Genomic DNA, 13954 nt, shown 5'->3' on the forward strand with positions numbered 1-13954 from the left:
ACAAACAAAAAACGAAATTGTTTTAAAAATACAACAAACAACAAGGTCTTTTAGCCAGTTCCCCTGATTTTGCTCAAATTTAGTTCTGGCTGAAGTCTAATGAATCATAAAATCTTGTTTCGACTGGAACCTAGGATTTTTTTTCCTTAATTGTAATATTGCTTTAATGTAGGCTACCCATCTCTTTCAACGCTGTCCACCACATGTGATGAGCATCTGCTGTGTGTGGCAGAGAAAACGTAGAAAACAACTGTTGTGAAGGCATCTTTGTTTTGATGTGCTCTTTTATCACATTGCTGTCAACACCACGCATCGATGGGGGTTCCGTAACTGGAATATTTTGCCAGTCTATCATCTCAAAGTAACGTTCGAAATTGAACTGCAATATTGACAGGGTGAATTTTTGCTGACGAGTGCTGCGAGGTGATTGATTGGTTGATTGATTGAATCTTTATCCTCGGACTGGGAAAGCTTCTTGCAGAGCTTAATCCTGGCAGTTTCGCATACTTGTAGAGGATTTGAATCACTGACGCAGGCCCGGTCACTGAGATTGGCAGAGTGAAGTTTCCGATTGTTGAAATCTTGTTACCGGGGAATTATTCCATCCATTAGATGCCGCTGGATGGATAGCAGTCCTTAACGTGCGTTGCTAAAGCGCACGCCCTGAGAGTCAAACCAGCGCCGCTTGATCTTGAAGCTTCTTCGTTCCAGAAGTGACGCGCTAACCAATTGAGCAATCGGGGCGTGATAATATTCTTGAATTGAAAATTCTTCTCCATCCTAGTTCCCTTACATACTCTTTGGTATAACATATGATTGCAATCAAAATGTTTTCAGGATGGGCATAAAACGCATTCCTCTATATTACTTTGTTGAGGATATTGCGAGCTTTGTTCGATAGCATCTGAGCAGAGTGTAGAATTTTAAAGAAATGTTTCGGGCCATTGGTGAAATTGCTTTCCTTTTTACTGGCAAACCATACTGGAATATAAACATTCATAATATAGTCCACAAATTCCACCAATACAGCTGACGCGTTAGATGCAACTTAAAAATAAACGTAGAATTCTATTGGCTGTGTTCAATCATCTTGAGTGGTTCATCATACCTGGACTCCTATATGCGAAATGAATTGATATATCTCCACTTTTCACTGCTCTGTGCATGTGTAGAAGATATTTTTGGTCAGTGCTGAGGTCATTTTCATAAATTTCAATCTCTGGTGCCGGAACTGCTTTATATTTTGCAACATCTAGTTGTGTGACAGTGGCAAGCTGCTTTATAATGGGCCCAGTGAAGCTATCAGGTCTGCTAGTGTTGCCATATCTTTTATAAGATGCCTAAAAGGCAATTCATTACTATGGAGTAGGCATATTAACCATTAAAGTGGCTTTTGGAAATGATCTTCCAGGAGCTTTATCACGACGCCTTTTTGATCTGTGTTTATTGCGGTTCCATCGCATCCAATTGCCATTACATTATCGTAGCTAATTTTATTGGATCCAAGGTATTCAAGAATCCCGGTAGCTATTGACACATTAGATCAGTTGGCAGCAGTAAAATGACCAATGAAATGAGAACTTGGGCTCCTCAAGTAAAGTATTGTGCTCTTCAACCGCAAAATGTTTTCGAAGTCGCCCAGCAATTTCATTTTGTTTGATTGTTTAATCTTTTCGGCCATCAAAATATATGCTTTGCAAATTTATGCACATGATAGGCCCACTTTCCATTTGAGTTGTAAACCTTATTTCTTTTCACCTTATCTTATCTCTTCTTTAACCTTATTTCTTCTCACTTTGCTTTTATCTATGACTGATTGAGATTCGCTATCCGTTACAACTCCCGCATCTTGTAGAAATGATGAAGCAATAAGTGCTGCAACTTATCTGAAATACCAGTACGATCGCATGATTCAGCAAATACTACTAAACTGGAAGTAACCTTGCTTTTTCTGGGGTTTTCCGAGGCAAAACTGGGTTGATAATCAAAATCTTCGCAGCGTTCTTCATTGGATGACAAAGTTTCTGAGCTTGAATAAGAAGTTAAAGGTGTTTTAACCAAAGCGCTACTTGTGCCTGCTCCTGGGTCTTCACGTAAAGAACAGAATTGTTCTGATCTTGCGACTCTCCTCGGAAAACGTTTAAAATAGATTTTGTGGCCGATTTATCATGTTTGTCAATCACCATTATGCGAGTTATTCTTTGATCAAGAAAGAACTGTTGTTCCGTAACAGGGACACGATTTTCCTGCGGGCAAGTACATTGCAGAAAATTTGAACACTCAGGCTACAACAACCGATTTCAAATATTTTTGCTGTGCAGGTTCTTTCATTTGGTCCAAATTTTGCTGAAATTTAGGCACACCTCTAGACTTTGACTTCAAAAGGTTATTCTTTTTTTTTGTAACTCTTTATCATAAATATATACTGATGTTCGTACCTCATTAGTATCATCCTGCAAAGTTAATGGACAGAACATAAATGAGCGTACAGCGTTAACACCATCTCGCCCTTTTGCGACAAGTTTGTTTATTGAGCAATGACAAAATAGCATTTCAAATTGGTGAAAATTCAGCATTTTGGTCGTCGATGCGGGGGCAGTAAACCTTAAGCTTCGAACATGCCTTTACATAGGAAGGTTCTGGGTACATCCCACTTACAATTTATAACTAGCCAGTAGAAAAATTATAAAAAAAATGTTAAAACGGAAAGTGAAATTTCCCCCTTTTTTTTTCAAAAATTTGAAAGTTTGACCCCCTTGCGGCGGCAGAAGATGCACCCCCAAACTGATAAAATTTTGCACACGTAATTTTTTCATGCATGTGCCACTTTTTGTGACTAGCCGTTTTTGAATTTCGAAAAAAAGTCAAAAACGGCCCACCCTAATGACCACTCAGCAAGCCTATTTTTATCACTCAGCCTATTTTTCAGCTACTGCTCAAGTTCAGCTACAGCTTACATTTCAGCTACTGCTCAAGTCAGCAAATTCAATTGTCATCTTACATCGGACTTGCTTGGTCATCGCTTGCAAAACTTAAATTGCTGACTTGTTGCATGCCAAGCATCGGCTTAGTCAGTTTTTACTTGTACTAGGTTCATCATTTACCAATTTCAGCCACTTTTTGATATGTTGCTATCTCAGTTGTCACTTGCTCAACTGCAATGTGCTGAATTCACAACTGCTGAGTTGTAGGAGACTCGTGTTTGTCGCATGCCATCGTAAACAGACTTTAGTCCACAAACAATTGCAAGACGTCCAACACTGTGAATCGTAAAATAGGAAAATGTTTATAAGTTAAGTTAAATTAATAAGGTAAATGCACTATTTGATTAGTTTTGTGCGATGTGGTGTAAAGGGCCTAATTAGTTATTTTCTTTACGTTTTGTATTTTTAGGCCATCAAATTCAGGCCTTGACCACCAAATCATCGTGGTGTGCCAGTACGGACCTGCAGGAAAGTAAGAATTTAATTCGTTGCTAGTCGTCTGTGTTTAAGCTATTGTATTTTTACAAACTTGTATAAACAAAAAGACTGAACAAGCCAAGAGATGTATTGTAGCCGTTTGTACTTGTCAACTCACTTAAGTGATGTAATAATAATAATAATGTTATGGTTCACTCTACAACAGCTAAGGATTTTTGGCTCATGTTTAAAAATTTTTTATATCAGGTTTACGATGTAATCACATTATTGCCCCACTTATTGTCACTACATTGAGCAAGAAAGAACACAATCGGTACCGTTTTTAAAGTCTGGGGTATAACCCTCCCTGGAATCGATCTCCGATCTACCAGAGCCAAAGGCGAAACCACTCGGCCACTGAGATGGTACCATAATCCTACCACGCAATATTTAATGTGAAAATAACGCGAAATGAAACTGAAGTAAAGAATGCAAAGCGTTGGTTTGATTAGAACATCGCACGAGTAATCGATCAGACGTTTGTACCCTGTACACAAAAATATTGTGTTAACTAATGTAGGACCAAAACAGAAGCAATGTCAAATTATTATTCACGTAATAAAACACTGAAATGTATGTTATACAATGCATAGGCTATACGTCACCTTAAAGAAACGAATTTAAAAAATGATAGGTGGAAAACAAGCAGTTCGGTTTTGGTTTTGAGTACGTAGCAAGAATATTCTAGACGAGTTGTATTTCTTTCAGTTTTGTCCGTGAGGCTCCATATACCGAGGGAGATTCATGCTCTAACTGTTTTGACGCTTCTGATGTTTGTGTGACTGGTTTGTGCGCAAATGGAAACCGAGGAGATGTCATTCCTGTGCAACCATCTTCCACTTCATCAGCGCCACCTACAACATCATACGAAGCACCTCAAACATCATCAACATCTGCTGCAACACCTCCTACATCATCCGAAACACCTCAAACATCATCAACATCTGCTGCTACACCTCCTACATCATCTGAAGCACCTCAAACATCATCAACATCTGCTGCTACACCTCCAACATCATCCGAAGTACCTCAAACATCATCAACATCTGCTGCAACACCTCCTACATCATCCGAAACACCTCAAACATCATCAACATCTGCTGCTACACTTCCAACATCATCTGAAACACCTCAAACATCATCAACATCTGCTGCTACACCTCCAACATCATCTGAAACACCCCAAACATCTTCAACATCTGCTGCAACACTTTCAACATCTTCCGAATCACCCAAAACATCTTCAACATTTTCAGAAACACCCAAAACATATCCGCAACAAACAACACCATACCACACGGAAGAAGAAAAGACAACCCCAGTATTTACTACACCAACCCAAACCCCACCAATCTCCACGCCTCATACAACATTTCCACCTTCAACAGGTGAGATACATCTTCAAACAAAAACATGCAACACGTTCAACAATGCTATGAAGTTGCTACTTCTCCTGGTATCTAATTTTGTTACGTACGGTATACAAAACTTACCTTTTCGAAAGTAGGCCTACTGTAACTAGCTGTTTTTTTCTTTTACAATATGTTCGTAAAAATGCTGTAGCACTGTTTTAGTAATTAAATAACTTCATGAAAATCGATCAAATTGTAATTGCTTCTCCTTAATTGTTTTACTATAGCCTACTATACACAAACGGAGATAATTTAATATGTAAAAATTCTTCTGCAAGGCATAGCATTTTTTACTGGATCGGATTTCACAAGTAGCCGATTGGGCGATTACAGTTTTTTTTTTAACTTTCGGAGTGTTTTAAAAATAAGTGTTTTTCTTGAGTATTGGAAGTTCAGTTCAGTTCAGTTGTTTTTATTTCTGACCATCACAACGAAAAAAACAATATATGACAAACATAGCAGAGGTCTAGAAAAAGGTAGAAGCGACAAAACGCGTAAAGTGATTGCGTAAGTGATTGCGTAATCACTAATAGGCCTAGGCTTGTTTTGGGGGATTTTAGATTAGGGGATGCAAAACTACATCTTCTTTCAAATTATCCGCCTAACTTGAGAAAAGATCACCTTTTTTTGATTTACAAATATATTTACCTTTTATACGCTATTAGAGTATCGTACTGAAATTACTTGCAAAGTTTCTTGTTGAAAGCAAGAATGTCAAAGTGAAAATTGACTTTTATTGTAGCTAAAAAATCTAAATTTTGCATTCCGTAAAAGTAAAGTCCATTGGTTTGTTTGAAGCAAAGCTCTCTTGAGAAAACTTAAAAAACACAATCCTTGTTATCACCAAAATAACCTTTTTTGTAATTGTGACTCTAGGTTGTCCTAGTCCTACACCAATTACTGAGTGCGGAGGAGAAGATCTAAAAGATTGGAGAGAAAGTTACAAGTAAGAAAACAATCAATTTATTGCTTTTCAAAGATATTCAGTAGCCTACTACATTTAAAAGCTTAATCTTACGACCGGTTGCAATATTCTTTTGTTTAAGTCAGGGGTAGGCAACCTTTTTAACACAAGGACCAGTTAGCCGCACGTTTCCCACCCCTGATTTAAGTCGTTGTTAACTAATACATCCATACACATTTACAGTCGGCTAATCATTTACAAACCATCATTTATTTTATTTTATTATAGCTATGTTTTATATCGGGGATACGTGTCCACGTGTTTTCCTGCTTCGGTAGGGCCTACTTCATTTCAATTTATGATGAAACCAAAGACTAGCTGCTCTCTAGTATCCTTTCCAGTATAGTCTGGGAACATGTTGAACCTTGGATGGTAAACGGGTAGACCCTCGGCTCAAAAGACTCTTACGACAAAGATTTTAACGTTACTACCTTTGCACCATGCTACATCGTTTGTTTCCAAATTGTGAACCACTTCCCGGCCATGAGTCATGAAGACACTTTTAGTTGATCACAAAGATGATCGGTTTCTTTTAATAATTCCATTGTTGTTATTTTATGTAAGGCAGCGCCATAGCCTATTGAATTAAACAAATTCACTTTGGTGTGCCTTTGTCGTAAGTACAGTAGAGCTGATCCATGGACTTCTAAACAGTATCAGGACTGGAAACTCAGTTGACAACAGTAGGCCAAACAGTTGGTACAACAGTGGGCCAACAGCCAAGTAACTAACCCTGTTGGCCCACTGTTGGCCGTTGGCCCACTGTTGGCCAACTGTTGTACCAACTGTTTGGCCTACTGTTGTCAACTGAGTTTCCAGTCCTGATACTATTTAGAAGTCCATGGCTGATCTTGTAGTCAAAATACAATAGCATTTGTATTTATAAAAATCCTTTTTAATGCTGTGTTGAAATCAGATTGACATAGTGGCCTGTTTATTTTAAATTTTCAACGGCGCCTGTTTGTAGCTTTGCAAATTCATTTCCATTATCTAAATTCGATAATTTTTTCCGTACTTTAGTTTACGTGGGCGGTATTCAACTTGCATCTTCAAACAAGGTGGTATTGACCACATTTCCTTTGTAAGAAACTGTGTTAGGAGTGCTTAACTTGTTGAATTAGTGACCACGTACCTCATTTAAATTATACAACCTCTGTGCGAGACAAAGAAGCAATATTGCTTGCTCATCACAGCGAAAACTATTCGACTAACCAATACAGTAGACAAAAAATGGCAAATACCCCACATTGACAAGTTAACCGGGTCTCAAGTTTTCTGATTGCTGAAATCGGTCATGACTCAATTAGACATGTGCTAGGTCTCTCATTAAATACCAATTTTTATCCCAATAACAAGATAGCATCAAAAAAACTTCCTACTGCTTTCAGTCCTTTGCCCATCAGTAGGCTATCGGTCTCTGCATATAAACACTAATGTTATGTATTACCTTTTCAATTTTGGTGAAGATGTCAATATTTGACTTTGAAGAAGAAGAAGCAGTTTAAGCTTAGTTTGTTTGTTTTGCAGACAATGGAAGCAACATTATAACCAATACGTGGAGCAATACTTGGATCCAAACGAAGGAGAAAATAATTTCTAAAAGTATAATTGAAAATTTAGAAAAAAAGTTCAGTGATTATACGACATGTACTGTATACAATTTATAATTTGAACGTAGGCTGTAAATATTAGGCCTACGACGTAGTAGAACACACACATTCCTTGCACTTTTTTAATATCATGCGTTAAAGTAGTGGTTTCCAGTCTTGTGTGTTTGTGAATGGTTTTAAGGGGGTTCTTGAGTCTGAGAGGATTACTTTAAAAAAGATGTATGAAAGTTTAAATACTGAAATTCATTTATTCATAAACATTTTGCAATCCGTCGCGCATGGTTTGAAAGTTTTAGTTTTGCATGGATGGTAATTTTTTGAAAGAGATCCAAGAAAAAGGGGGGAAATACCCTGTTAGATTTTAGCTAAATTTCGACTTTTTGCATGTACGTATATTATGGCCACCTAGAGTTGCGCCTGATTTGACAGATTTTGATTACCACTGTTGCTACTGGCTGAACTTTCCTTAGATTTTTTTTTACTTTTTGCGCACTCATAATAATTCAAAAGCTTTTTGGTGTCTTGAAGAAGCAGTAAAAATACATTAAAAAAAACTGCTAACAGTCTGACTAAAATTTTCTGAATTAATCTGTTTTTGTTATTTAAAGCCTGATAATGTTGAAACTTTATTTGTAACTTGAAAAAAACATTAAAAAAAACGTTGAAACATTATTTTTAGAAAATTTCATTCAGACCGTTACCAAGAGTTGCAGAATGTAACAAATCAGGCCGTATCTCTAGGTGGCCTTGCGTAGGCTTGTATTGGCTATGTGTCTTGTGATCAACATATTGTAATCACAAAGTAATATCTAGTGCAAGTAGGCTAGGTTACAAATTGCTTTTAATTGTCTGAAGAGCCAAAATATTTTTACAATTTCATGAAGGTTCTAAAAAGTACTCATGAAAGAAGTTGTACAATGATTGGCAACCGTTGTATTTTTAATCAATTGATTTGCTTCACGTATAATATATTTAGATTTCAATCTTTTGTGGTTACATCTTTATCTTGCAAGAGCTGCACGTGTTGTGTTGAAGTTAGCTTCAATTAGATTAGAGTACGTTGTAGTCCCCGCGTTCTTCGTCGCTAGTTCAATGGAAATAAAATACGTTGTTGCAAAACCTATTAACCCAAAACGTACCATTGCAGCACGCTGACGCTTACTAAAAGTGAAGAACGCTCTGCGCGCTCAATGTGAGCAAGCTAGTATAATTATGTAAGCATAGAATTTAAGCCAAAAGAAGATAGAACAAGATAACTGCTTGAATAAGATTCTGAAGAAGCCGCATGTACTGTGGAGACAGCTTTATCAACGAATTATACATTATACAAGTTACCAAATTTGGCTGATTTTGTTTAGCCTATAGCCTACAGTAGGCCTGCTCATAGCCGTACGAGACCAAACCATTGTTTTTGGGGGGGGGGGGGGGTAGAAATTAAATTTGCCCAAATCTGCACGCTTTTATAGAAATTGCCCAAATATAATGTATGCGGTGCATGATAACAGTAAAAAACTAACATAACAAGATCACCAGCTAGCTAGAATTTCTTACCAAAGTAATCAAGATAGAACAACTGAATTCATCTTTGAAGATACGCATGCAGGTTTCCAACATTTTTTGCAACCAGAAAAAGCAGGTCAAGTTAAGACAAACAACGGGATCTGTCTCCACAGAACAGAAGTCAAGATATTAATGAAAATAAGTGGAGCTGCCATGTTTCACACAAGATCTTGCAAAGCAAATATTTTGCCAGCTTGCATGGCAGGTTTTGAGTTTGAAAAGCTTTGAAATAAATGAATATATTATGATTGGTTTAAGATTATACATTTCAGCAGTAGCATTTTAAATGTTGGTGAAATTAACATGACACAGTTGCATAAACAAACTAAATATATTTTTTATTTCGGGGCGCAGCTGCATCGTTTTAATTTGGGTAGTTTTATAAAAGTAACCAAACAAAGCTAAGCAACACCACAACATTAACATTACATTTAACAGGTATAAAAATTTTTTGTTAAATGTTGTGGTGTTGCTTATAGCTACGTCCTTTTATGGTTGAAAAAGTACTGTTACCTCTCCACCCAAATTGTTTTATAAAAGTATTCACCAGATTTATATAAATTCATATTTTGTAGTTGCCCAAATCAAGATGATGCATTTATGGATATTATGAAAAAAATTAAAGACTTTGTAAATTTTGATGCCGAGGCAACTGCATCATGCCAATTTGGGCAGTTTTATCAATAGACTATGATCAGATAATTTTATATTTTTTTGTTGCCCAAATCTAAACGATACAGTTATGTAAATGGGAAAAAATTAATGAATTTGTTCATTTTGTGGAAACTGCCTCACGCTAATTTGGGCAGTTGCACAAACAGACTAATCAGTTTCATCAGATAATTTCATGTTTTCAGCTGCCCAAATCAACACGATGCATTTGTGAAAATTAATAAAATTAGCTATATAGCAAATTCTGCGTTTTGATTTGGGCAGTTTCACAAAAGTGTTAGAGACATATTTTGGTGACTGCCCAAATTGGCATGATGCAGTTGGTTAAATGCATTTCGTACCACAGTTTGATCACCATGCAATACAATACATCAATACGGGTGTGCCAAATGAAAATTTTGCGGCACATTTCTTGTGCAAATAAGAGGTAAAGTGCTACTTAGTTTGATAGGTAAAGGTCCCATACTCAGGTACTGAGCTTTGGGAATGAGAAGATAAGGTTCTCATTATACTAAGCCTTCGGCACTAAGGAGAGTACTAAGCCTTCGGCACTAAGGAGAGTAGGGTGGCCAGTTCCTTTCTCTCGGCCGCCTTTACTTTAGCAACTACGCCCACCTAATTTATTACACCCTGGGTAGCGTTGAGCGGTGTTTTTCAACAACCAGCTGAAGCCGGGAGTCGAACCAGGATTGCATAATTGGAAAGCCAACGCCTTATCCGTTGCGCCATCCCACCGCCACCGTTTGATAGGTAAAAGATATTAATTTATTGTTTTTCTTAATTCATGTAATTTTGTAGCTTTTTATACAGCACTTTTTGCCCTAATAATTGCAAGATTTTGCCCGAATTTGCGATGTTTTGAAACAACAGGGGGGGGGCAGCTAACCCCCCTGCCCCCCTGGCTCGTACGGCTATGGGCCTGATTAATCATGTGTTCAATTGTTCAGTTGCATGTTACATCCTTGCATAACCTACAGTACAATTTAACATCAAGAAGCTGGAACAGAGGTTGAAAGACATCACTGTCTGCTTTGCTATTTATTTTAAAAACGCAGCATATACACGTCTGTCGATAGCCTACGCTTCTCCTTAGGAAAGGAAAATGTAATCGAAGTTTGAAAGTCTGCTTTAATGCCTTAGGCAGCCTACGTTTCCACAGTAACCTATCATTTGGTCTGTGAAGGTCTTTGTCAGGAGCCGTCACGCATGAGCAACTTCATTCGTGAGAATTCATAAACCGATGACCTATTGAAAGCACAAAAATAAGCGCAATTGTTGTCATTAATGACATAGCAACAATTTAGCTCGTGCTCGTATAAAGCAACAACATCCTTTTGCTGTTAATTCACAGCCATTGTGGCAGCAGGTGGGAGACTTGAACGTGCTTCAAGTCTTGCAACATTTTAACGTCAAATTACAATATTTTAAAGGTAAAAACAACTCGGTTTTAAGAAATTTTCACTTTTGTTGCATATATTTTACAATTCATCGATTTTCAAGTTAGTTTGTTGTAAGCACGTAAGTTAAAAGTCAAAACGTTGATACAATGCAATTTAACCTTCAGACAACGTAGAATATGAAAAAAATGTGACTAAAATTGGCCTGATTGCATAAGTGAAGTAGACAGAGCCAATAAACAAGAAAATTACATTGAAACTTGTGGATCTACAAATGGTGGCATAAAATGATGTGTAGGAAATAAGCAATGTAAGTGTTTTGATATTTATGCTCACACGCATATGAAGGTTGGGAAATACCAAAACCACATATTATATTACCTCATGTCTCTGCACGAAAAGCATGCAAAAATAATTTCTAATTTCTGCGGTCTATAAAGTGCGAAGGTGACATATCATAAGTCCACCATTTGCGGCAACAAAACATCGGACCGTTTTCAACATTGCGATATAGCCAAAGAATTTCGGCTTCTAAAGTCCAATTGTGATGAAATTTATATCAAGAAAAATTTATGTTAGATATTCAACAAAGTGTTGGAACCAGTTGCTCAAGTGGAAACAGAAGACTAAGCGAAAACGTACAGTAGATCAGGGTTACTCAACCATAGGCGTAGCCAGGGGGGGGGGCGAGAGGGGCCATGGCCCCCCCAAATTTTCAAAGTTTGGATTCCGAAGTTGAACCCTTTGTTGAAAATATAATACAATTTGTATAAATTTATATCGTTTTCCAAGACATTTGGCTATTAACACCCCCCCAGGACTTGTTTTAGACACACAGAAAGACACCAATAAATTTTGTAAATTGTAAATCGCGCAAAGTTTACGCGATTTACGCTTTTTTTAACTAATCTGTGGAAGCAATTTCAGAATCGCTTACTCTGTTGGGTTTTTTAGTAGCTTTTGTGCAGCTGAGTTTTTGGTGTTCTCTAATTTTAGCCGCAGTTTTTGCGCGTTCGTGTGTAACAGCTACCTTTAATAAGTTAATAGCTGTTTATCTGTCTATAAATTTCATACAAATATTACCTTGAAAATGTTTCCAGAAAGCGCTATAATCCATTATTTGAGTGTAATTTTGCAAAAATTTTCCGAGGGAGCATGCCCCCGGACCCCCCTAAAATACGCGTGCCTTCGGCACGCTCTAACCCCAATCAGTTTTATTGCTTTCCTTGCTTAACCCACCAAGATAAGCCACTGCACATCAGGTGGCGATGTCTTAAATTAAACACTTTGTCGTTCTCTTTAATTCATCAAATATTTGGCCCCCCCCAAATTTTTTTTCTGGCTACGCCACTGTACTCAACTAATGTTAACAAAGGTCCGGTTTGACAAATAGAATAATTTATTTTAGCGATCCAGTAAATAAGTTATTTCACACGCAACCACGAAAGTGAAACTATCTGTACCAAACCACTTTTTTAGGTAAAATGTAAGTCGAATTGGATTTTTGAGAAAGTATTGGGGAGTCTGGGAGTCGAAGTCCTCCAGCAACTAGGATAATCACAGTAAAAATTGCTTCCTCCCAGTAGAAGTCTGTTTAAAGAAGCCCTGAAACGTGGCAAATGAGGTTATTCTTCCAAACCCTCAAGGTCCACCATCAACACCCAGAAGGTCCGGATTCATACCACTGTCCGCCAGTTGAGTAGCCCTGGCAGTGGCGTAGCCAAGGGGGGGGGGGGGGGGTTTGGGGGTTACAACCCCCCCCCCTTTTGGGACGCGTGTGACGTCACGATATTGAGAATGATGCTTTCAGTCTAAAAAAAATTGCCTAATTTTAAACAAAATTGCATTAAAAGAGCGAGTTTTGCCAATACCAAACATCTCAGCCAGGAATTAGCAACAAGAAAACACAGAGACTTAGCTTAATTTCCGAAAAATGCCCAAGAAAACATGATCTTATCCTTTTGCTATGCTATCGGACAGCACCATTTTACAGGAATATTCGCACCCACATTTTTGTTGAAAATGCTCTCAGAATGCACCAAATTCAAAGTAATTTTTCAAAATTTTCTGGGGGAGGTCCCCCAGACCCCCCGCCGCTGGCTGGCTAAAACCCCCCCTTTCAAAATTCCTGGCTACGCTACTGCCCTGGTGTAGATGATGTAGATTACACCACAGTACCGTGTGCATGCCGCCGTTGAGAGGATAATTTGGGCCCAGTACCAATGAGTTTCTCTGCCCCAAAAGACACTTCTAGAGAAAAACGCACTATATCCAAATAACATGCCATGGATTCTTCAAGTTCTCTGACTTTTTGAGAACATTGCAGGCCCTTAAATTTATTTCGGGTCCGGGTTCAAAAGTAGCTCTTGGACGCTATACTGATCGTATGTCACTCCAGGGTTCCCCAAACTGTGCATCACGCCACAATACCATGCCGCGTATGGGACTCAATCACTTAACAATGTACTCGGCTGCGTCTGTATACTGCTGAACTGACACTTTCTGCTTTGCAAAGCGCTGAGAAGCAACGCATATCTGCAATGAATACAGCGCTATATAAAGACACGCATTGTTATTATTAACAGTGAGGTGAAAGTTTTATAACTTGACAAAAATGAACGAGAATTTGAGTGTTTTTGCGCAAACGATAAAATGGTCAGAACTCTTGGTTGATCTAAACAAGAAACAAAACGAATAAAACACATGGTTAGAGGGGTAGCTGCTGCATAAAAACAAGGTTCTTGCACTTTTGGTCCAATCGCAGAGTTCAGAAAACGTTTCACAAATTGCCCTGTTCTCATTTCCAATGCTAGAATTTCTCTAACAGAAAATTTCCGCATTTTCAAATGTTATACGTTTTAGCTTAGATTGGCATCAC

General features: G+C 37.9%; 1 protein-coding gene across 1 annotated transcript in view; it reads left to right on the forward strand.

Annotated features, from left to right (window-relative positions):
* Positions 1-8435, forward strand: part of LOC145779067 (uncharacterized) — a 33916-nt gene extending 25481 nt beyond the window's left edge. Inside the window, exons 10-13 of the mRNA XM_082590640.1 lie at positions 3394-3456; positions 4170-4849; positions 5750-5819; positions 7365-8435. Of these exons, the coding sequence (XP_082446766.1) occupies positions 3394-3456; positions 4170-4849; positions 5750-5819; positions 7365-7437 (886 nt within the window). The 3' untranslated portion in view covers positions 7438-8435. The remainder of the gene's footprint in view (positions 1-3393; positions 3457-4169; positions 4850-5749; positions 5820-7364) is intronic.
* Positions 8436-13954: the final 5519 nt, after the last annotated feature.

The sequence above is a fragment of the Aplidium turbinatum genome, chromosome 10 (assembly GCF_918807975.1).
Source record: "Aplidium turbinatum chromosome 10, kaAplTurb1.1, whole genome shotgun sequence".
NCBI classification, from domain to species: domain Eukaryota; kingdom Metazoa; phylum Chordata; class Ascidiacea; order Aplousobranchia; family Polyclinidae; genus Aplidium; species Aplidium turbinatum.